The 23,458-nt window shown below is 36.0% G+C and overlaps 1 pseudogene and 3 gene segments (V, D, J or C); 3 read left to right on the forward strand and 1 right to left on the reverse strand.

Annotated features, from left to right (window-relative positions):
- Positions 1–665: 665 nt before the first annotated feature.
- Positions 666–20,433, reverse strand: LOC121656253. The segment is given in 2 exon segments: positions 666–1,058; positions 20,391–20,433. A coding segment is annotated over 1 exon segment (255 nt).
- On the forward strand, positions 6,661–7,267 carry LOC121656240 (annotated as a pseudogene).
- On the forward strand, positions 13,301–14,598 carry LOC121656243. The segment is given in 2 exon segments: positions 13,301–13,422; positions 13,614–14,598. Coding segments are annotated over 2 exon segments (357 nt in total).
- Positions 18,567–23,458, forward strand: part of LOC121656206 — a 30,247-nt gene continuing 25,355 nt past the window's right edge. The window contains 2 exon segments of the V gene segment in view: positions 18,567–18,672; positions 18,864–19,161. Of these exon segments, the coding sequence occupies positions 18,621–18,672; positions 18,864–19,161 (350 nt within the window).

Genomic DNA, 23,458 nt, shown 5'->3' on the forward strand with positions numbered 1-23,458 from the left:
GGATCAGGGTGGGTTTTTTTCATGTTCTGTATGTTCAGCTTTTTCACTGTTGTTTAAATGTGGGACTGAATAAAACTGATAAGATATTCGCTCTATGCAAACACAGAAGCACAAAGTTAATCTTTTATAGGAAACTTTTATACATGTTGTCTAAAAGGACTTTGTAAGTGTGTGGGAGGTTCTGGTAACTTCAAACTCTGCAAACTCAACAAGTTTATAAGTTATACATGTGATTCTTGTTAAAAGTCTCATATTTTCTTTAAGAAATGGAGATAAAATGTGGAAAAAAAATCTAGATATTTGAATAGAAAAAAAAATCTAAAACTTTTGATTGAATTATCCTGTCTATCTTAATACTTCTGTAAGTAGTTGAAGTTATCTTCTGGATGTAAGTACTGCTTGAATTGTAACTATAATAATCAATATTTTAGCAAAAACTCATGATCATACTTTTTAAATATTTCATGCTACAAGGTCATCAGAAGTCATTAATCCGTTTTCATTTTGTTTAATATTCAAATGATTTGAAATATTTTAATTAGAACAATTTATTAATGTGTCCTTTACTTAAATCTAATAATACATTAATATTTGTCTGTTCCAAGAAAGAAAATGTTTAAGTGAAGAATAAGTACATGAAAAATGATTTAGGTTGAAAACACTTTTATTTGAAAACATGAATTCCTTCAGTGATTTATTAAAAACAGAAGAAAAAAATCATTTAAAAAATAGAAAGTAACAGGGGAAAACCAGTATGAGCGTCTCACTAAATCAGGTCAGTACTGGGAACACTGGTCTCTCCTCAGTGTCTCTGAGAGTGGAGTCTGGGAGCCCTGGGTGGCCTCACAGGTCACAGAGCCCACCTTCCTCCACTGGTCTGCAGAGAGCCTCAGGGTGCTGCTCCAGCTGTAGTGGCCGTCCTTCTGCAGCACCCCGGGGCTCCTGCTGTCCTCATAGCTGCTGCTGCTGCTGCCGTCCACCTTCCAGGACAGACTCCAGTCTGAGGGGAAGCCCTTGTTGGCCAGACACATGAGTGTGGCCTTCCCCTGCTGCAGCTCCTCTGTGGAGGGGGGCAGCACCGTCAGGGTGGGATGGACTTGACCCACTGCAGAAAGAGAGGTCACATTACAGACATTAGATGAAACTCCTCCTCAATGTTTCACTTCTTGCTTTTAGTTCAGTAACCATAGTAACGGACAGGCATCACTGCTGAACCACAGCAACAGACAGGTTTCAGTACTAAAGATAAAAATGTTCAAGACATTTTTTAGATGTTTTCAGCTTCTTGTGATTCACTTTGCTTCAAACTAAAATGATAGATTAGAATTTAAAAGCAGATCTTTCACCTTCACACCATCCCGTCACTTGTCTGCTTCATTAAATAAATTCTTCACTGTTTTTTATAAATGATTATTTTATATCATTTGAAGAATGTAAAATCTTTCAGATCTCTTTTCATCCTCCCCATAGTTACCACTACAATATGATGATATTAAATCAATCTCCCACATGCAGTGATGTAAGTAAGTAAAGTTTATTTATAAAACACTTTTCACAGATTAAAAATCATAAAGTGTTGGACATTAAATGGCTGCAATAAAACATAATAATTTTCATAAAATAAATAATTATCAACAAACAGCTTTTCTGAATAGAATAGTTTAACTGCTTTTTAAAAGAGTCCATGGAGTGGACCACATGGAGGGACAAATGTGAAACTTTCTACCTGATACGTGACGACATGGGTCATTATATTTACTACATTTCTGGGTAAAGACACAAAAACTTCTGATGGGTCTTGAATTTTCTTTCACATAGATACAAAGTTTGTGCAGAAAAAACTAACTAGTTTAAACAAAAACTTTAACTTGTTAAGTTAACAGATTGAACATGTTAGAAACATTTTTGATCCTCATCAGTTTTCTGAAATCTAATAATTTCCTGACTAAAACAGTAAAGACTCAGATTTTCAGAGTTTAGACTGAACAATTAAATAATGATCTGATTCAGAAGCAAAATTTATCTGCAAACTTACGATATCAGAGACAAAATAACACAGAACAATATCACTGAAGATGGTTTTAGTGTTTCCAAATATAGAATCTACCTTTACCAAATAATTACACCAATCACATAAAACCACATTTATAGATTACCAATATTCTGGTTAGGAAATAAAAAATAATCTGTTTACATTTGAACTCATAAAGAATTAAATGTACTTACAGTTAACATCCAGTCTGGTTCCTCCACCAAAAGTCCACCACAGTGATACAAACTGGTTGAGTCGTCGTACAAAAACCTCTGACTGTACAGAGACACGGCTCTCTGACTCTGCAACAAACAACGTAGCAGAACATTTCAAGTGTTTGTGAACTAAGAATTTGCTGACAAAATATTTGGCTAACATGAGAATATCATTTTTCTTTGTTTGTACAATGGATATTTTTAAAGTGATTTAAACAAAGACACGTATACTTAGAAAATAAACACAAATTTAAAGGAATAATCAGACAATTTATGCTGCATAAAAACTGTATAAAAGGATTTATTAAACCTGAATAACAGCATTGTTTATTCATATTGTTATATACTTATATTTCAACACTGATGTTTATACAGTAAGTAAATAAAGTTAAAGTTCTTTTACACACATGGACAGTCACAAAGTGCTGGACACAAAGAGTAAAATGACTAAATTAAATACCAAAGCAACCAATGAAAAGATGGCAACAGACAAAATAAACAGGTAGAGAAAAATAAAACTCAACTAAAAGCCTGTTTTAATCAGAAACGTTTTAGCTAATTTTTAAAGGACTCCACAGATTTAACTAAATGTAGTTGAAGTGGACTGTTACACAAGCTTGGTACCACAGGGGCGGCTGTAGCTCAGGAGGAAGATCAGTTGTCTTCCGACCGGAAGGTAGGTGGATCGATTCCAGGCTTCCACTGACTACATACCTAAGTGTCCTTGGGCAAGACTCTTAACCTCACGTTGCCTCCCGATGTGCCTATCGGGGTGTGAATGGGTGAGTGTAATAAGTAGTGTAAAGCGCTTTGAGTGGTCAAACTGGCTGGAAAAGCGCTACATAAGAATAGAAGTCCATTTAGCATTTACCACAGACAGAGCCTCTGTCCCTCCTGGTCTTTGGTCGTATACGAGGGACAACAAACATTCTCAGCCAGAGAACAAAGACAGCGAGCAGCAGTGGATTTTATAAGAAGCTGACATTTATAATCTGGGGTCTGATCATTTACTGCTCTCGAAGTAAATATAATTTCCCTTTGGGATTACTAAAGTATTTTTTCCTATAAGACCTTTAAACAAATCCTAAAATAAGTAGGATAAAGTAAAGAGTATATGTGACACGGGTGGAGAGCGAGCAAGGTGAACAGAGGGAATCAAGTGGTGGAAAGAATTTTTATTCAATCAAATAAAACTGTAAGGTCATTAATTAAATATTCACTGGAGGAATGTAGGTGTAACAAAAGGAAACCAATTAAAATCAGGGAGGCTAAAGTGCTTCGGAAAAAAAAAAAAAAAAGTTCAGATGGTCCAGATGAAGCAGCGCAGTCTGTGTAGTTCCTACAGCCATCAATCCCGCTGTGGACTTCTGGAAAAGTAGGGAGATTTCTGTGAGTACTCTGCTTTAGTACACTCAACCACAACAGGCTTCCATTGACAGGTGTTGCTAAAGATCCAATCGATACTTACACCCCAGAGCCTCCTGCTCTGCCTCTGCTTGTCTTTCACATAACAACCCCTTCCTTTTGCTGTGTAGCGGCTTCTCCACTGTACTCCAGTTCCTGATCCACCTCTCCGTCTGCTCTCACTGCCTCCAGCCTCTTTTACCCACTGTTGTAAGTCCCGCTTCTCCTGTCACAAGGTCCTCTTTATTTCCAGGTGCTGCCTTCTGGCTGGCTCACTCTGGCTGCTGATAGGCCCATTAATTTGTCACAGGTGGGAGTCATTTTCCCCAATCAGTCTGCAGGCTCAAGGTGAGTGAACTTACATACAATTAAAACCAGATCAAAACCAAGTAAAAAAAATGAAAAAAATAAAACCAAACTAGATAAAACCATGCAATAAATACAAATAAAAACTATATCAAACACCAAATAAAGGGAAAACCTGTAAATCATATAAAAAAACAGAACGTTCACTTCAACCCTGTGACATATAAAACAGGAGTGATGTGAGCTTGTTTGCTTGAATGTATTAATAATCTGGCTGCAGCATTTTGAAAAGACTGGAGGTGTAATAGAGGTGATGATTTGTGCAAGTTGTTAAATAGATAATTACAATAATCTAAACATAAGGTCACAAATGCATGCATGATTCTTCCAGTTCAGCTCTGGAGACCATATGTACCAATTTAGAAATGTTTCTTGAGTTACAGAAAAAAATGAGAAAGTTATTACGTGGTATATGAATTATGGTTAGTTACAACACCTTTTTTAAATTGTAAATGAAGGGATTAATATAATTCATTATTTACAAAGTTCTCCATTAAACTCAAGCTCAAAACACATTCAAGTGAATAAACACATTTCGTATCATTATAAAGATTAACTGACTGATTCAGTGGTAAACATCATCATCAGACTGGTCCCAGCGCTGGGTGAACTGGTAGATGAATGAGTAGAAAGTTAAAATCTGTTTTGTAGTATTTAGATAAAGATTAGGAGACATTATAATATAAACTTTTTCTCTACAACATAAACTCTCAAATGTTGATATGAATCTAAAATTATGATGACATAACATTCACATAAACTAAATGATTCATTGATAATCATCATCAGATTGATTCAACTCCCTGCTGGAGTCAGAACATTTCCATAGAGAAACACTTTGCATCAGCAGCACCATGCTCCAGTGCTCTGGGAGAGTTTATAGTCCTGAGAGTTGAAGACTGGATGACTGACAGCTGTCCTTCATGACAACAGAAGCCACAGAAATCCTCCTCATCAATAACATGACTTTGATCTGCGTCCTCATCTGGACTCTCCTCTGCTTCACTCAGGGTGAGGAAAATCATTGTTCTGTGATGTGAAAATCATTTGGAGTGTAGCTGAGTTTCACCTCACCATCTCATGTCCAGTGTTTCTTCTCTCTCCTCAGGGTCTGTTGGACAGAATGTTGTTGTGACTCAGTCAGCAGCCAAATCAGTGCAGCTCGGACAAACTGTCACTATTGACTGTAAAGTCAATCCAACAGTATATCACTACTCTGGTTCACAGTACTACCTGGCCTGGTACCATCAGAAACCTGGAGAACCTCTTAAAGCTCTGATCTACGGGACATCAGATAGATTTTCAGGAATCTCCTCCAGATTCAGTGGAAGTGGAGCAGGGAATGGAGTTGACTTCACTCTGACCATCAGTGGAGTTCAGGCTGAAGATGCAGGAGTTTATTACTGTCAGAGTTATCATAGCATCAACAGTCAGTGGGTGTTCACACAGTGAAATACAGTTGTACAAAAATTTCCCTCAGACTGAACAAGAACTTAACTGACTGATGAAGTTCACTGAACACACACACAGACACACACACACACACACACACACACACACACACACACACACACACACACACACACACGCACACACACACACACACACACACACACAGAGAAATGTTTAAGAACCAGTAAATCTCCAGAAATTTTTAAAATTATTCTTAATTGCGATCACAGCAACTTTATCAACAGATAACAATGTTAATGGAAACACACATTATTATGACTATAGAGCAATATTTTTTTTATTTGTTCATTAACATCTATAATGTTCTGCAGAAAGGATCATGTCACAGTCAAAGATAAAGCTTGAGACATTGTGCCGTTACTGAACTTAAAAGGTAAATATTGGTGAAGATGCTGATCATCACCAGAAAAATTACCAAATAAATAATAATTAAAAGTAGAGAAAAAAATCCGCAAAATGTCCAGAATATTACTTCAAACAAAAACAATAAAACTTTCCTCTGAGTCAACTGTAAGCATTAAAAAGTAAAGTTTAAAAACACAGTTAATACTGTGGAGCTCAAAGTCTGTCCAGCAGAAAGAAATGGAGCAGTTAAGCTCAGCAAGGTGTGTTTAGTGACTACAGAGCAGCTTTCAGTTGGATCACATGACTCTTGATGACACGGAGCTTCATTTTTCCTTTTGGGATTCGGTTCTCTAATTCTGATGTATTTATTTACTTATTCTACCATTTTTTTATGCTGATTAAAATGTAGAAACATTTTCCTTCTGACAATTATTATTTGACCCAATAATTCAAAACTGTTAAAGACTGAATATCAAGTAATTTTATTGTTTATTGTTATGTTCATGAGAAGTTCTTAAGATGCTGCATGAAGACTTGAATAATTCTAACATTACAAAACCACCAAATAATAACATCCAAACATCATAACAATTTTTACTCACTAAAGCCTCCAATTTATGTCAAATAAAGTGTTATTACTAAAACAAATAAAATGAAACTCTTCACAAGCTACTGGATCTAATAACTCAGCGAATTTTGATTTCCTGGTGCAAATATCTCACATGTGAAGATAAAACAGGACGACAAGAGGACAGCTGCAGCTGAGTGACTGTGTGTGTTTGCATATGTGTCCTGCCTCTCTGCTCCCAGCTGTTAAGAGGTCAGTGTTGATCAGTGGCTGTTCAGACCTTTCAGAGACACTGAACACACCAGCAGCACAATGATGATGTCACTGACTCTACTGCTGACCACCCTGGGGCTCCTTGTTCAGGGTGAGACTCTCTTGTGAAAACTTTGCTTCAGGATGCAACCAGGTTCACCACAATGATGTTCTGCTGTGATGGAGAAACACTGAAACAAGCAGCTTTCACCTTCTTCCATCTATTCTCCATCTTAAAGAAAAATCTTTCTTCTTCTTTCTCAAAGCTGGATTTGTCTCAGTAACTCTTCTACTGTTTTCCAGGTTCATCAGGAGAAATCATCCTGACTCAGACTCCTGGATCTCAGTCTGCTGTTCCAGGACAGACTGTCTCCATCAAATGTAAAACCAGTACAGGTGTTAGCAACTGTCTTAACTGGTACCTTCAGAAACCAGGAGAAGCTCCTAAACTTCTGATTTATTATTCTACAACTCGTCAGTCTGGAATTCCAAATCGTTTTAGTGGAAGTGGATCTGGTTCTGACTTACACTCTGACCATCAGTGGAGTTCATGCTGAAGATTCAGGAGTTTATTACTGTCAGCAGTGTAACAGCTACCCGTTCACACAGTGATACAACGTCGTACAAAAACCTCCCTCAGCTGGAGAGGAACTGATCTGAACCAACAGCTGCACTGAAACTAAAACAGGAGAAGAACTGAGACTAAACTGAGGATTTTACTTTTATTGTAGCAAATTAAGTTTTATGAAATATGTTACAAAGATGATTTATTTAGATCTTACAAACGTAAGTGAGAAAAGTTTGGTTTTAGTTATTTTATTTTACTGCATAGAGTACAACAAAAACAAAATCTTAAAATTGCTGAGAGAAAATGAAAAGTTTAATGTGAAATGATTCCCTGAACCACCGTTTTAAGGCATGATGTTATATTAACAAATATTTAATATTTCTGAGATACAGCAAACCTGAAGAAATATACATAAGAGATATTTTCTGTGATGAAGGCTTTTCATATCAATAGTAATAATTATGCTAAACCTTCATCAAAATAATGATTTGATTCCACCAAATTAACATTAATTAGTCACCATTTGATAAGGCCTAAAGTCTATATAATTTGATCCTTTATGCAAAACAATAAGTTTTAGCTTCACCATATAAAACCTAAAACTACTGTTTTGTCTCAGTTTTTCAATTTCATCCAGTCTATATACTCACTGAAAAAAGATCAGTAGGTCACATTTATTTGAACAAAAATGAAAAACAGTTGATTTGATGAACAGATATTTATTATCATAGAATAATAAAACAATATTTAAACACTGGAACAAAGCAGTAAGAACCTTTTTTGAATATCTCATAATCAACTCTACATGTTGTAAGAACTGAAAAATCTGTTTGATATAAAAATCTTTATTGTGTAGAAACACAGTTGAACAGACAAAATAAGAATTAGAAAACAGCTTTGAGGACAGGCCACAGTAACTCAGTCTGTAGCAGTGACATCTGATCTGGGAGGAACCGTCACCATCAGATGTAAAACCAGTTACAGAGTAGATGAAGGAAATGACCTCTCCTGGTACCAACAGAAACCTGGTGCAGTACCTAAACTACTTATTTATGATGCTAGCTATCTAGCATCAGGAATTCCGAGTCATTTTTCAGGCAGTGGATCAAACACAGATTTCACTTTTACCATCAGTAGAGTTCAGGCTGAAGATGCAGCAGTTTATTACTGTATGGGGGAATTCTACATCAACAACCAGTACTCGTTCACACAGTGAAAACCAGTCGTACAAAAACTTCAGACAGATTGTGGAACAGAAACTAAAAAACTGCTGCAGCTTTGACAGAAATAGCAGGTTATGCAAAAATGTTTCTTATCATCAGTATTTATGGGTAATTTATTTAATCTTTTTTTAAAGTTATATAAGTTTTTTAAATTTATAATACCTTCAGTCCTGCATTCACTCAGTTTGTGTAAACATTGGAAATGTGAAGCATCTGCACCTACAGGCTCTACTGTACAACAGAGACACGCCCAGATATAATAAATCACTTTATCATTCAGTAAGATGATTGCTGGCTGATTAGATTTGATGGACGTCAGGTTAATGGAAAAAGTTCAGCTTTGACATTATGTCAGGAAATATAGTACCAGTTAAACCATTGGACACACACCCATTACATATGATGGGTAAGTGTGTCCAGACTTTTTGCTTGTGTATTTTTAAGTCATTAAACATAATTTTACTTAAACTTCAAATTTTTAAAGTGATAGTTTTTAATTTTGCTGTTCAAGTAAGATGAAGATATCTGTTAAGAATGAGATTATATTACTGAAACATTGGAATGAATGTTAGTAGGTCATTAAATGCTCTTTCCATAGTTTTAAATGGTCATTATGAATACATCAAATATTAAAAACACCTTCTTCCGTCAAGTATTATTAAGGCTGTTTTTGAAGGATAATAATGTGGAAGACCAGATCAGATCAGAGGGTTAGTGATGAACAGGATATTTATAAATCTTCAAGAATTATTAGAACAACTGTTATTGTAAAATAAACAAGTAAAAATGTCCTCTTAAACTTTTCTAAATGATAAATAAATGGTTGTCTCTGCTCTGAGAGGATCTGTCAGCATCATATATAAAACCAGTGAGGATGTTTATGGCTCAAATGCTTTAAGCTGATATCAACAGACATATGGAGAAAATCCTGAAGTACTCATGTATGTGGGTAAACAGAAATCAGGGTTTTAGAGCAGATCAAACTCCAACTTTGACCATCAGTGGAGTTCAGACTTACAGTCTTCATGAAATCAACAGTCAGGACTTCTTCACACAGAAACACCTGCAGAACAAAAACTTCCCTCAGTCACACTGAACAGAGTCTGAATGGACAAGATTAATTCCAACATGCACCCACTAATAAAGATTTGAGATGAGAAGTGTCTTTTCATTCATTTATATTCTGTTATGGGCCAATATTTTTATTCTATTTTCTAAAAAGAAAATCCAGTTTTCAGCCTGTGACAAACAATAATGTCTGATCATGACCTTTGACCTCAGCATTGATTGTTTCCTGAATGCATTTTCTCCAACTCAATCAGTTGTTCCTAAAGTTTTTGGTTTTTTCTCAAACTAAATGATCAAAAATTTTACTTTAGTGACAAACTCATTGATACAACATGGCTGAAAAAAAACATTCACCACTCAGATGTTAAAAATCAGTATAATCCACACTTCTATAAGAAATGTTGCATCCATACATGATATAAAATACAAAATTCCTAAACAATAAGATGCAGTGATGTAACTCATCACATGACTGAAAACCTTTCAAGATACACCAGAAATCAGATTTGATCCACCCTTGAAAACTGTCCAAGGAGTCTGTCTAGGATCCTTCACCAGTAGCTGTGGAGCCTTTAATCATATAATCTGATCTTCCTCAGCAGATAGACGTCCAGTTTCTGCTTTTTTAACTTTGTCAAATTCCTCTAACTTGGAGCCATTTCTATCTTCTTATCCAAGTTTAATTCAAAGAGCATTTTAATACAGCAGGAAAAACCAAACGTTTGTTTTAATGAAGACGTCTTTATTGCATTGAAACAACCAGAGAAGCACTGATCAGAATCATCTAATACAACTGGAGAGAAAGAAAAATACTGATGTGCTAACAGTTTATATATACATATATATACTGTATATATGTTTATATCCATCAGCAATAATATAAAAACAGTAAATATCAAAGCAGAGTAAGATCAGAGTAATAAGGTAATTCAGGTCAGTACTGGGAACACTGGTCTCTTCTCAGTATCTCTGAAACTGGGGTTATGGACTCCTTGGTGGCCTCACAGGTCACAGAGCCCACCCTCATCCACTGGTCTGCAGGGAGCCTCAGGGTGCTGCTCCAGCTGTAGTAGCCGTCCTTCTGCAGCACCCCGAGGCTCCTGCTGTCCTCATAGCAGTTTTTACTGCAGCTGTCCACCTTCCAGGACAGACTCCAGTCTGAGGGGAAGCCCTTGTTGGCCAGACACATGAGAGTGACATTACCCCTCTGCAGGTCATCTTCGGAGGGGAGCAGGACTGTCAGGTTGGGACGAACATCACCTAGGACACAACAGTCGGCTTAAGGAACAAGAGACCACACAGCTTTGAATCAAACATCTGATACTAGAAACGCTGATGATGAGTTTTGTGCTTCAACAGTCATTAACTAACACATTGTTTCACTTCCTTTTTTTTTATTTAGAAATCTCTGATGCAGATCAGTAAAGAGAAATTCGTTTTCCTTTCAGATAAAATATGACAAAACAAGATAAGCAAAAAAAAAGAAAAATAAAAAGAATAAAGTAATCTTAGTCCATTTTAAGTATTGTGTAATGTACACTTTAGGTGTAGAGACTGAATTATCATTTATAACCTGTTGGTTTAAATCATTACTAGATTTCAAACTTTAAAGTGCAGAAAAAACGATGTGATAAATTTTGTCCAGTTCAAAATGCTCTTCTTTATATTTGTTCTGTCCACATCCACGTATATATTACTTCTATTACTTAAACAGTTTAAAAAATCTAATCTGAAGTAGCTTCTCTGAGGAGAAATTAAAACAATAGGTCTAAAATTTTAAAGTTTAATAAAATGTGTTAAGATCATTTAGCTTTTAACCACTTAAATAACCAAAATATAAAATAAATAGGTTAAGTTATAAGAAAGACTTACTTCCAAACTCCAGTCTGGTTCCTCCACCGAATGTGTACCACAGTGATACAAACTCGTTGAACCGTCGTACAAAAACCTCTGACTGTACAGAGACACGGCTCTCTGACTCTGGAACAAACTAACTCTACAAACTCATCATTAGACTGGAAGGTTTATATAATATTGATGGAACTGATCCATGAGTTAAAAGAAACATGCAACATTTTACAAAAATGATCTATTAACTAATGATTTTATTCACGTCTTTTTATGTATTCATCATATTTCTTAAATTCTGATGAGCAGCTCATTAACATGATGAATCAGTTTGAGAATTTGGACAATTAAAAAAACTATATTTAACAGAATTTATATATCTAAATATAAAACAGTCAACAAAGGTTAAACATTAAACATAATCTCAAGTACAAACAACACAGAAATTAAAAGACACATTCATGTTTAAATTTCTTATAAACTGATTAAAACACCATTAATCATCATATTGATCCAAGTCCCTGCTGGAGTCAGAACATTTCCATAGTTCCTGAGTTCAGACTAAATATGCTGCAGTTTATCACTGTAAGAGATACCACTTCATCAAAGATCAGTGAGTTTTCACACAGTGTAAAAGCACCACACTAAACCTCCCTGCATCACATGAAGAGAAACTTACTAACAGCTCTAGATCGACATCAATTTTTGTCCTTTACTGTGACCACATCAACATCGTGATCATTATTTATGTTCATAATAATCTTTTCACTAATTTTCTTTCTGATCCAATACCACTTCAAATGGAAGCCAGTATCATTGATGCTGATCTGATAACAAAACTTTACAGAGAAACTTAATGTCTTCAGAAAATCTCTCTCAAAGAATACTTTGTGACTCAAAATAAAAATATGCAAAAATAAATAAAAAAATGCAACAATAATTACATGTTTGTCAACACATACATATTAAGATATTTTGTTTACCATCTAAACAAATGAGAGAGATTAATGTTATCTTTCTATCTGTATTTATCATTTTCAAAACCCTTCAATGTCTCTTTTACTGAATATTTAATGACACCAGCCTCTGTAACATCCTTACCCACTAAATCGCATCCTGTTGAGTTGAAGTGAGCTGATCTCAGAGACACATGTCACTTCAAGCTGAACTCATACAGATATTTATTGCAGCATTTTCTTCTTTCATTACCATATTTAATACTGTACATAACAAAACAGGATGCAATAGTCTTTAGATCGAGGGAAACTCATGTTGTTTGAACATCACCATGAAAACCTGAAACTAGCAGACAGATGAAAGACACTTTACCAAAATCCACTCCAAAATTGACTCTCAGAGGTTTAATGAGGCTTCTGGTGTTGATACAATTCTCATCATATATCGCACCATTGCTGTTCAGCTCTACACATGATGCTGTGGACTGAGTGCATGAGAGGTGCTGTTGCACCACGCTGTGCCATTTCATGTATGACTATGGCAGATGCAAGAAAAAGTAGTTTCTGCCAACTGGGTATAATTTCTGGGTATAAGATTCTGATATTTTAGTTACTTTTCAGTGTATTCCAGTTTGTGATAAACTGGATTTTTTTTTTTTTTGCCAAATCACAATGATATTCATATATTAACACGAAAACCGATTAAACGGTGGTATAGTATCAATATTTATGTATCGAGCCGCAGGTCACTACTGTTAACGCAACTCAAAGATAGATAATGAATGAATAGCTGAATAACTGTCTAGATGGCAAAATTAAAAAATAATGCAAGTTAAGCTCAAGATAAATTCAATATTTTCTGGTTCTGACCACACATTTAAAAGCTGTCATCAGTGAGGATGAAACATGGTGACATGTAGAGGACTGCTGCAGCTGAGTGACTGTGTGTGTTTGCATATGTGTCCTGCCTCTCTGCTCCCAGCTGTTAAGAGGTCAGTGTTGATCAGTGGCTGTTCAGACCTTTCAGAGACACTGAACACACCAGCAGCACAATAATGATGTCACTGACTCTACTGCTGACCACCCTGGGGCTCCTTGTTCAGGGTGAGACTCTCTTGTGGAAACTTTGCTTCAGGATGCAACCAGGTTCACCACAATGATGTTCTGCTGTGATGGAGAAACACGGAAACAAGCAGCTTTCACCTTCTTCCATCTATTCTCCATCTTAAAGAAAAATCTTTCTTCATCTTTCTCAAAGCTGGATTTGTCTCAGTAACTCTTCTACTGTTTTCCAGGTTCATCAGGAGAAATCATCCTGACTCAGACTCCTGGATCTCAGTCTGTTGTTCCAGGACAGACTGTCTCCATCACATGTAAAACCAGTACAGGTGTTAGCAGCTATCTTAACTGGTACCTTCAGAAACCAGGAGAAGCTCCTAAACTCCTGATATATGCAGCTTCAAGTCGTCAGTCTGGAATTCCAAGTCGTTTTAGTGGAAGTGGATCTGGTTCTGACTTCACTCTGACCATCAGTGGAGTTCAGGCTGAAGATTCAGGAGTTTATTACTGTCAGCAGGGTAGCAACTGGCCGCTCACACAGTGATACAACGTCGTACAAAAACCTCCCTCAGCTGGAGAGGAACTGATCTGAACCAACAGCTGCACTGAAACTAAAACAGGAGAAGAACTGAGACTAAACTGCAAAGATTTTTGTTATCAAATTAAGTTTTATGAATTAATATCTCAAAACGTTTATAGATTTTAATCTTCAGACAAGCATCAATGAGAACATTTTTATTTTAGCTATTTGACTTTATAGGACAAATAACAACAAAACAGTCATGTGTAATTTTAAATTACTGAGATAAAATTAAAATTTTAGATGTAAAGTTATTCTTTTAAACACTATTTTAAAACTTCATTTTTTTATTTTTTAATATTATATATTTTGTGTTGCAGCAAATCTGAATTCTAGACGTAGTTAGTCGTCATACTGGCTGCCTGTTCATCAGAGAATAGACTTTAAATTTGTGCTGCTGGCATATAAAGCTCTGAATGGTTTAGGACCAAAATACATCAGTGATTTCTTGACCCAGTATGGATCTAACAGAACCTTCAGGTCATCTGGATCCAGTTTCTTTTCAGTTCCTGGAGTCAGAACTAAAGATGGAGAAGCTGCATTCAGCTTCTATGCTCCACATGTCTGGAACAAACTCCCAGAAAGCCTCAGATCAGCTGAAACACTCAGTTTATTTAAATGCAGGTTAAATACCCACCTGTTCTCTGCTGTATTTAATAGTTTTTATTTAGTAGTCAAAATAAGCTGGAATTTTTAAATTATAAAATTTAAATTCTATCTTTCCCACACTGGAACTTTATTACTTGGATTTTATCTATTTTATTTTATTTTTTTCTTTCTGGTATTTTTAATTAATCTTATATCTTTTAATCTTTGTTTTTTTATGCACTTGTTATTGCTTTCTGCATTGTGCTGTTATGTTTTATGTGAAGAACTTTGAATTGTCTTGTACATGAAATGTGCTATACAAATAAATTTCCCTTTTGCCTTTCCTAAATATACAGAAGAGATTGTTCTCTCATGAAGGGTTTTATATTGATAGTACAAAAATGTTAAACTTACATGAAAAAATAATCATTGGTTTTCAATAAATTAACAATAATTAGTGAACTTTTCATATAACCTGATGTCATGGCTGCAACAAAACAGTGAAAACTGATTTTGAATTTCTCTTACTCATCTCTACATGTTGAAAGAACACAGAAAAATCTGTTTGACAAAAAAAATCTTTATTGTGTAGAAACACAGTTGAACAGAGAAAATAAGAATTAGAAAACAGCTTTGAGGAAAAGAAAGAAATGAAATAAAGAGTCAAAGATCAGAGACAGAAAAAAAACATGTCAGAGTCCCAGTAAATCAGGTCAGTACTGGGAACACTGGTCTCTCCTCAGTGTCTCTGAGAGTGGAGACTGGGAGCCCTGGGTGGCCTCACAGGTCACAGAGCCCACCTTCCTCCACTGGTCTGCAGAGAGCCTCAGGGTGCTGCTCCAGCTGTAGTGGCCGTCCTTCTGCAGCACCCCGGGGCTCCTGCTGTCCTCATAGCTGCTGCTGCTGCTGCCGTCCACCTTCCAGGACAGACTCCAGTCTGAGGGGAAGCCCTTGTTGGCCAGACACATGAGTGTGGCCTTCCCCTGCTGCAGCTCCTCTGTGGAGGGGGGCAGCACCGTCAGGGTGGGACGAGCATCACCTAGGAGACACCAATCAGATTAGAGGACAAGAACCACACAGCTGTCAATCATCCAGAAGACAGTTGGACACCTTTACTGTGAGAGAGGAGATTTCCTCCTTTAAGAAGTTTCAGTAACATTTTATCTGCTTCATCTCTCGCACATTGTTTCACTTCCCTTTTAGAAACCTTTCATGCATGTCAGGACACAGAATCCTCATATGAGCTGACATACATGAAACTACTGAACATGTTTAACATAAAATCATTAACTGCACTTTAAATTTCTAAATAAATTACAGAAACTTTTAAGTAAAAAAGTTGAACAATTATTCACAAAATTCAACAATGAATCTCAGATTAAAAATGTGTGAATGTTGTGATCTTAAACATTCTGTATATCACTGAAATCCTGGTACAAACATAGCTGCTGTTCTACTTTGCAGGAAAGCAGCAACTGATCATTTCCACTGTTGAAGGACAAGATGGTTTAACAAAGGTCCAAAGACTGAATTCACAATTTAACAGATCTGACTAGAAAATAAAACATTGTTTAAACATTTTTATGCTGCTCCAACTAATTTATATTAATCACATTAAAAGATTAAATGATTAAATATGACCTTCAGTAACACTGTTCACAATAAGTTTAACTCAACATTCAGATGTTATAAAGACATCATTCTAATAAAGACTATTTTTGTTCTTTGATCAGTAAAGTTGTTTAAAACATTTACTGGAAAATGTAAAGAAAACTTTTTAATTTAATCTCAACGAAGAGAAACTAACAACAAAATATGAATATGAAAGTTTTTTAGGTCATTCTGATAAGAAGTGAGATTTTAAAAGACTACAGTTATGTCCCTTATTAATAAAAAGTTTCATGATATTTATCAACTTATTTCCAACATCCAGTCTGGTTCCTCCACCGAACGTGTACCACAGTGATACAAACTGGTTGAGTCGTCGTACAAAAACCCCTGACTGTAGAGAGACACGGCTCTCTGACTTTCAACACAACAAATTCAACACAAACAATCCTGTTCCTTAAAAACACAACTAAAATAAAATAAAGATTTAATTTTTTAATGAAATAAGTATGAAAAATAACAACAAATATCTTTATAATTGTTTAAAAACCACATCTTTAATTAGAAATGAAAACTGTAGACATGAATGGAAATGATAAAAAATTTAAGAAAAGATTTAATAATTGAAATAATTTACAAAAATATCAAAATTATCTTTTATTTAATTAAAATTCTGATGAAATGATTAATTATTGATTAACATAATCATAGAGATTCAAGTCCCTGCTGGAGTCAGAAGATTTCCATAGAGAAACACTTTGCATCAGCAGCACCATGCTCCAGTGCTCTGGGAGAGTTTATAGTCCTGAGAGTTGAAGACTGGATGACTGACAGCTGTCCTTCATGACAATAGAAGCCACAGAAATCCTCCTCATCAATAACATGACTTTGATCTGCGTCCTCATCTGGACTCTCCTCTGCTGCTGCTTCACAGGTAAAGTCCAGAGAATCAAACTCCTCTCCTCTATGAACATCCGTCCCTCTGAAATGAAGCCGACTAAACCATGAAGCTGCTTTATGTTTTTGTCTCTGTATCCTCAGAGTCCAGAGGACAGGTCACAGTAACTCAGCCTGCAGCAGTGACAGCTGATCTGGGAGGAACCGTCTCCATCAGATGTAAAACCAGTCAGAATATTTATAGCGACCATTTATCCTGGTACCAACAGAAAGACGGACAAACTCCTAAACTCCTCATATACTATACAAGCAGCAGAGCATCAGGGATTCCAGGTCGTTTTACAGGCAGTGGATCAAACTCTGACTTCACTCTGACCATCAGTGGAGTTCAGGCTGAAGATGCTGCAGTTTATTACTGTACAGGGCGATTCTATATCAACAGTCAATATTCATTCACACAGTGAAAAACAGTCGTACAAAAACCTCCCTCAGAAACAGAAAGTGAACTGACTGCTGCAAAGACTCATACAGTTCAATGAACACACCCCCCACAAAGAACATTAAACCTGTCCATATGAGGACAAGTTTGAAGAGTGAAAACAGCCTTAATGAATGTGTTTTTAGTCATACTTGCAACATATTTTACAAGTAGATTTACAATTGTTTTAACCATATTAAGAATAAATATAAATGAACAGATAAAAAGATAAACATGAATCTGCAGCATCTGAGACGACTCATGGTAAACATCAAAACTTTAAACCCCAGGGATTTATGTTTGATATGAACTGAAACTTCAAATAATAAAGTTACTTTATGTAAAAAGTAATAACATTTACATTTTTATAATTATTAGTTACAAAAATACTCATCTTCAAAATATCAGATTAACCTGTAAATATTTGTAAACTGATGATTTTGTAATTTGATCCAAAGTTTCAAAGAAGTTTTTGATGGAAATACATTGAACGGTTTTGATCATCAAGTTCAAAACAAATCTTTAAATCATTAAAGTGAAAAACAACAAAAAAAAGTCTGAAAATGCAGCATGAAGACTTTTAGAAACGTGACACCATTCTCCAGAAATGTGACTTCGTGGATTTCTGACAGAACAATTCAGGTGGAACCAAGAAAACCCTTTTTTTTTATTTTCTGGTTCTCACCATGTTTTTCAAAATTCAGATTTTTTCATTCATCAAGTTTTCTGTTAGTATCATGATCAATATCTACTCGCAGCAGATCTCACCTTTACTTAAATCTTTAATCTTTACTTTACAGACTACCATGTAAGATCTGATCTGATGGCATCTTCATGAAGCTGTTGAACTGTGTAAACTTTAGAGACCTTATCAGCTGACTATTGCAGCTTCATGTATTCTTTAAACTAAGTATGTTTTTGATGTTTTCATCAGTGAAAATGAAACGTGATGCCATGTAGAGGACAGCTGCAGCTGAGTGACTGTGTGTGTTTGCATATGTGTCCTGCCTCTCTGCTCCCAGCTGTTAAGAGGTCAGTGTTGATCAGTGGCTGTTCAGACCTTTCAGAGACACTGAACACACCAGCAGCACAATGATGATGTCACTGACTCTACTGCTGACCACCCTGGGGCTCCTTGTTCACGGTGAGACTCTCTTGTGAAAACTTTGCTTCAGGATGCAACCAGGTTCACCACAATGATGTTCTGCTGTGATGGAGAAACACGGAAACAAGCAGCTTTCACCTTCTTCCATCTATTCTCCATCTTAAAGAAAAATCTTTCTTCATCTTTCTCAAAGCTGGATTTGTCTCAGTAACTCTTCTACTGTTTTCCAGGTTCATCAGGAGAAATCATCCTGACTCAGACTCCTGGATCTCAGTCTGTTGTTCCAGGACAGACTGTCTCCATCAAATGTAAAACCAGTACAAGTGTTAGCACCAGCTGGCTTCACTGGTACCTTCAGAAACCAGGAGAAGCTCCTAAACTCCTGATATATTCAACTTCAAATCGTCACTCTGGAATTCCGAGTCGTTTTAGTGGAAGTGGATCTGGTTCTGACTTCACTCTGACCATCAGTGGAGTTCAGGCTGAAGATTCAGGAGTTTATTACTGTCAGCAGTGTAGCAGCTACCCGTTCACACAGTGATACAACGTCGTACAAAAACCTCCCTCAGCTGGAGAGGAACTGATCTGAACCAACAGCTGCACTGAAACTAAAACAGGAGATGAATTGAGACTAAACTGAGGATTTTTCTTTTATCGTAGCAAATTAAGTTTTATGAAATAATATCTTACAAAGATGATTTATTTAGATCTGACAAACATAAGTGAGAAAAGTTTGGTTTTAGTTATTTTATTTTACAGCATAAAGAACAACACAAACAAAATCTTAAAGTTGTTGAGAGAAAATGAAAAGTTTAATGTGAAATGATTCCCTGAACCACCGTTTTAAAGCATGATATTATATTAACACATATTTAACATTTTTGAGATACAGCAAACCTGAAGAAATATACATAAGAGATATTTTCTGTGATGAAGGCTTTTCATATCAATAGTAATTATTATGCTAAACCTTCATCAAAATAATGATTTGATTCCACCAAATTAACATTAATTAGTCACCATTTGATAAGGCCTAAAGTCTATATAATTTGATCCTTTATGCAAAACAATAAGTTTTAGCTTCACCATATAAAACCTAAAACAACTGTTTTTCTCAGTTTTTCAATTTCATCCAGTCTATATAGTCACTGAAAAAAGATCAGTAGGTCACATTTATATGAACGAAAATGAAAAACAGTTGATTTGATGAACAGATATTTATTATCATAGAATAATAAAACAATATTTAAACACTGGAACAAAGCAGTAAGAACCTTTTTTGAATATCTCATAATCATCTCTACATGTTGTAAGAACTGAAAAATCTGTTTGATATAAAAATCTTTATTGTGTAGAAACACAGTTGAACAGACAAAATAAGAATTAGAAAACAGCTTTGAGGAAAAGAAGAAATGAAATAAAGAGTCAAAGATCAGTGACAGAGTAAAAACATGTCAGAGTCCCAGTAAATTGGGTCAGTACTGGGAACACTGGTCTCTCCTCAGTGTCTCTGAGAGTGGAGACTGGGAGCCCTGGGTGGCCTCACAGGTCACAGAGCCCACCTTCCTCCACTGGTCTGCAGAGAGCCTCAGGGTGCTGCTCCAGCTGTAGTGGCCGTCCTTCTGCAGCACCCCGGGGCTCCTGCTGTCCTCATAGCTGCTGCTGCTGCTGCCGTCCACCTTCCAGGACAGACTCCAGTCTGAGGGGAAGCCCTTGTTGGCCAGACACATGAGTGTGGCCTTCCCCTGCTGCAGCTCCTCTGTGGAGGGGGGCAGCACCGTCAGGGTGGGACGAGCATCACCTAGGAGACACCAATCAGATTAGAGGACAAGAACCACACAGCTGTCAAACATCCAGAAGACAGTTGTACACCTTTACTGTGAGAGAGGAGATTTCCCTCCTTTAAGAAGTTTCAGTAACATTTTATCTGCTTCATCTCTCGCACATTGTTTCACTTCCCTTTTAGAAACCTTTCATGCATGTCAGGACACAGAATCCTCATATGAGCTGACATACATGAAGCTACTGAACATGTTTAACATAAAAACATTAACTGTACTTTAAATCTCTAAATAAATTACAAAAACTTTTAGGTAAAAAAGTTGAACAATTATTCACAAAATTCAACAATGAAACTCAGATTAAAAATGTGTAAATGTTGTGATCTTAAACATTCTGTATATCACTGAAATCCTGGTACAAACATAGCTGCTGTTCTACTTTGCAGGAAAGCAGCAACTGATCATTTCCACTGTTGAAGGACAAGATGGTTTAACAAAGATCCAAAGACTGAATTCACAATTTAACAGATCTGACTAGAAAATAAAACATTGTTTAAACATTTTTATGCTGCTCCAACTAATTTATATTAATCACATTAAAAGATTAAATGATTGAATATGACCTTCAGTAACGCTGTTCACAATAAGTTTAACTCAACATTCAGATGTTATAAAGACATCATTCTAATAAAGACTATTTTTGTTCTTTGATCAGTAAAGTTGTTTAAAACATTTACTGGAAAATGTAAAGAAAACTTTTTAATTTAATCTCAACGAAGAGAAACTTACAAAATATAAATATGAAAGATTTTTTAGGTCATTCTGATAAGAAGTGAGATTTTAAAAGACTACAGTTATGTCCCTTATTAATAAAAAGTTTTATGATATTTATAAACTTACTTCCAACATCCAGTCTGGTTCCTCCACCAAAAGTCCACCACAGTGATACAAACTGGTTGAGTCGTCGTACAAAAACCTCTGACTGTAGAGAGACACGGCTCTCTGACTTTCAACACAACAAACCTTCCTCTGATAAAACTTAAACTGCAAGTCTTCAAATATCTAAATATGTGATTGTTTTATGGCTCCTTTTTAACTAATCCTGGATTTTTAGGTTTTTCCTTCAAATATTAAACATTAAGCTGCATTTGTTGCTGCTGATAAAAAACTAATGAAGAAAATTTTTATGTAAAAAAACTCACAACATCTCAGATTTAAAGTTGAATTAATGAAAATTCTGTACACATAAAAATTTTAAGCATGTCTTGAATATTTAACTTACTTCCAACATCCAGTCTGGTTCCTCCACCGAACGTGTACCACAGTGATACAAACTGGTTGAGTCGTCGTACAAAAACCTCTGACTGTAGAGAGACACGGCTCTCTGACTTTCAACACAACAAACTCAACACAAACAATCCTGTTCCTTAAAGAAACAACAGAAATAAAATAAAGATTTAATATTTTATCGAAATAAGCATGAAAAATAACAAAAAATATCTTTATAGTTGTTTAAATACCACATCTTTAATTAGAAATGAAAACTGTAGACATGAATGGAAATGATAAAAAATTTAAGAAAAGATTTAATAATTGAAATAATTTACAAACTAATCAAAATTATCTTTTATTTAATTAAAATTCTGATTAAGTGATTAATTTTTGATTAACATAATCATAGAGATTCAACTCCCTGCTGGAGTCAGAACATTTCCATAGAGAAACACTTTGCATCAGCAGCACCATGCTCCAGTGCTCTGGGAGAGTTTATAGTCCTGAGAGTTGAAGACTGGATGACTGACAGCTGTCCTTCATGACAACAGAAGCCACAGAAATCCTCCTCATCAATAACATGACTTTTATCTGCGTCCTCATCTGGACTCTCCTCTGCTTCACTCAGGGTGAGGAAAATCATTGTTCTGTGATGTGAAAACCATTTGGAGTGTAGCTGAGTTTCACCTCACCATCTCATGTCCAGTGTTTCTTCTCTCTCCTCAGGGTCTGTTGGACAGAATGTTGTTGTGACTCAGTCAGCAGCCAGATCAGTGCAGCTCGGACAAACGGTCACTATTGACTGTAAAGTCAATCCAACAGTTACTCGCTACTCTGGTTCACAGTACTTCCTGGCCTGGTACCATCAGAAACCTGGAGAAGCTCCTAAAGCTCTGATCTATGTGACATCAAGCCGTTTTTCAGGAATCTCCTCCAGATTCAGCGGAAGTGGAGCAGGGAATGGAGTTGACTTCACTCTGACCATCAGTGGAGTTCAGGCTGAAGATGCAGGAGTTTATTGCTGTCAGAGTTATCATAGTGGCCCCGTGTTCACACAGTGAAAAAGCATCGTACAAAAACCTCCTTCAGTCAGACTGAACAGAAACTGAACTCAGTGCTGCAGCTGGAAGTTACTCCAGCATTGATATAGTTCAGTAAACACTCACTGCAAACACACAGTAGAGGTGTTTTTATAAAATATACAGTCTGTTTTCACAATAACAGATGGATGATAATATCTTAATATATCTATATGAAATGACACGTTACTAAAGACCCAGATGAAGCATGTTTGGACTGATTACGAACAAGTAACTTTAGTTTCTGTCCAGAGTCAAAGTTTTATCCTCCCAAGTAACTGATTTATAATAGTCTAATGGATTAGATTCATAAAGAGCAGTTAAAAGATCTCAGGCTTTACATGAATGATTTATTCATTTGCTCCACTTTCACACACTGGTGTTGGTAAGTTACATGTGTATCCACATCTGTCCTGGGACAGACTGGTGGAAATGTTGCTTCCAACCAGCACCAACAGCCTCTCCAGTCACCAAACCTTCATACACATTCATACACCAGTGCTGCCAACACTGGAGGCAAGATGGGTCACGTGTTTGTCCAAGAACACAACGACTGATTGACTGGGATGAAGCAGCTTTCTAACATTGTCATTCTACCCAAACTTTAATTATCTTCATGCTATAAAACACTGAATCAGGTAATAAACAACATCTCAGTCATGTTTTGTGTTCAGTGTTACAGCAAATATAAAT

This window comes from Melanotaenia boesemani, chromosome 17 (genome assembly GCF_017639745.1).
Source record: "Melanotaenia boesemani isolate fMelBoe1 chromosome 17, fMelBoe1.pri, whole genome shotgun sequence".
NCBI lineage: Eukaryota > Metazoa > Chordata > Actinopteri > Atheriniformes > Melanotaeniidae > Melanotaenia > Melanotaenia boesemani.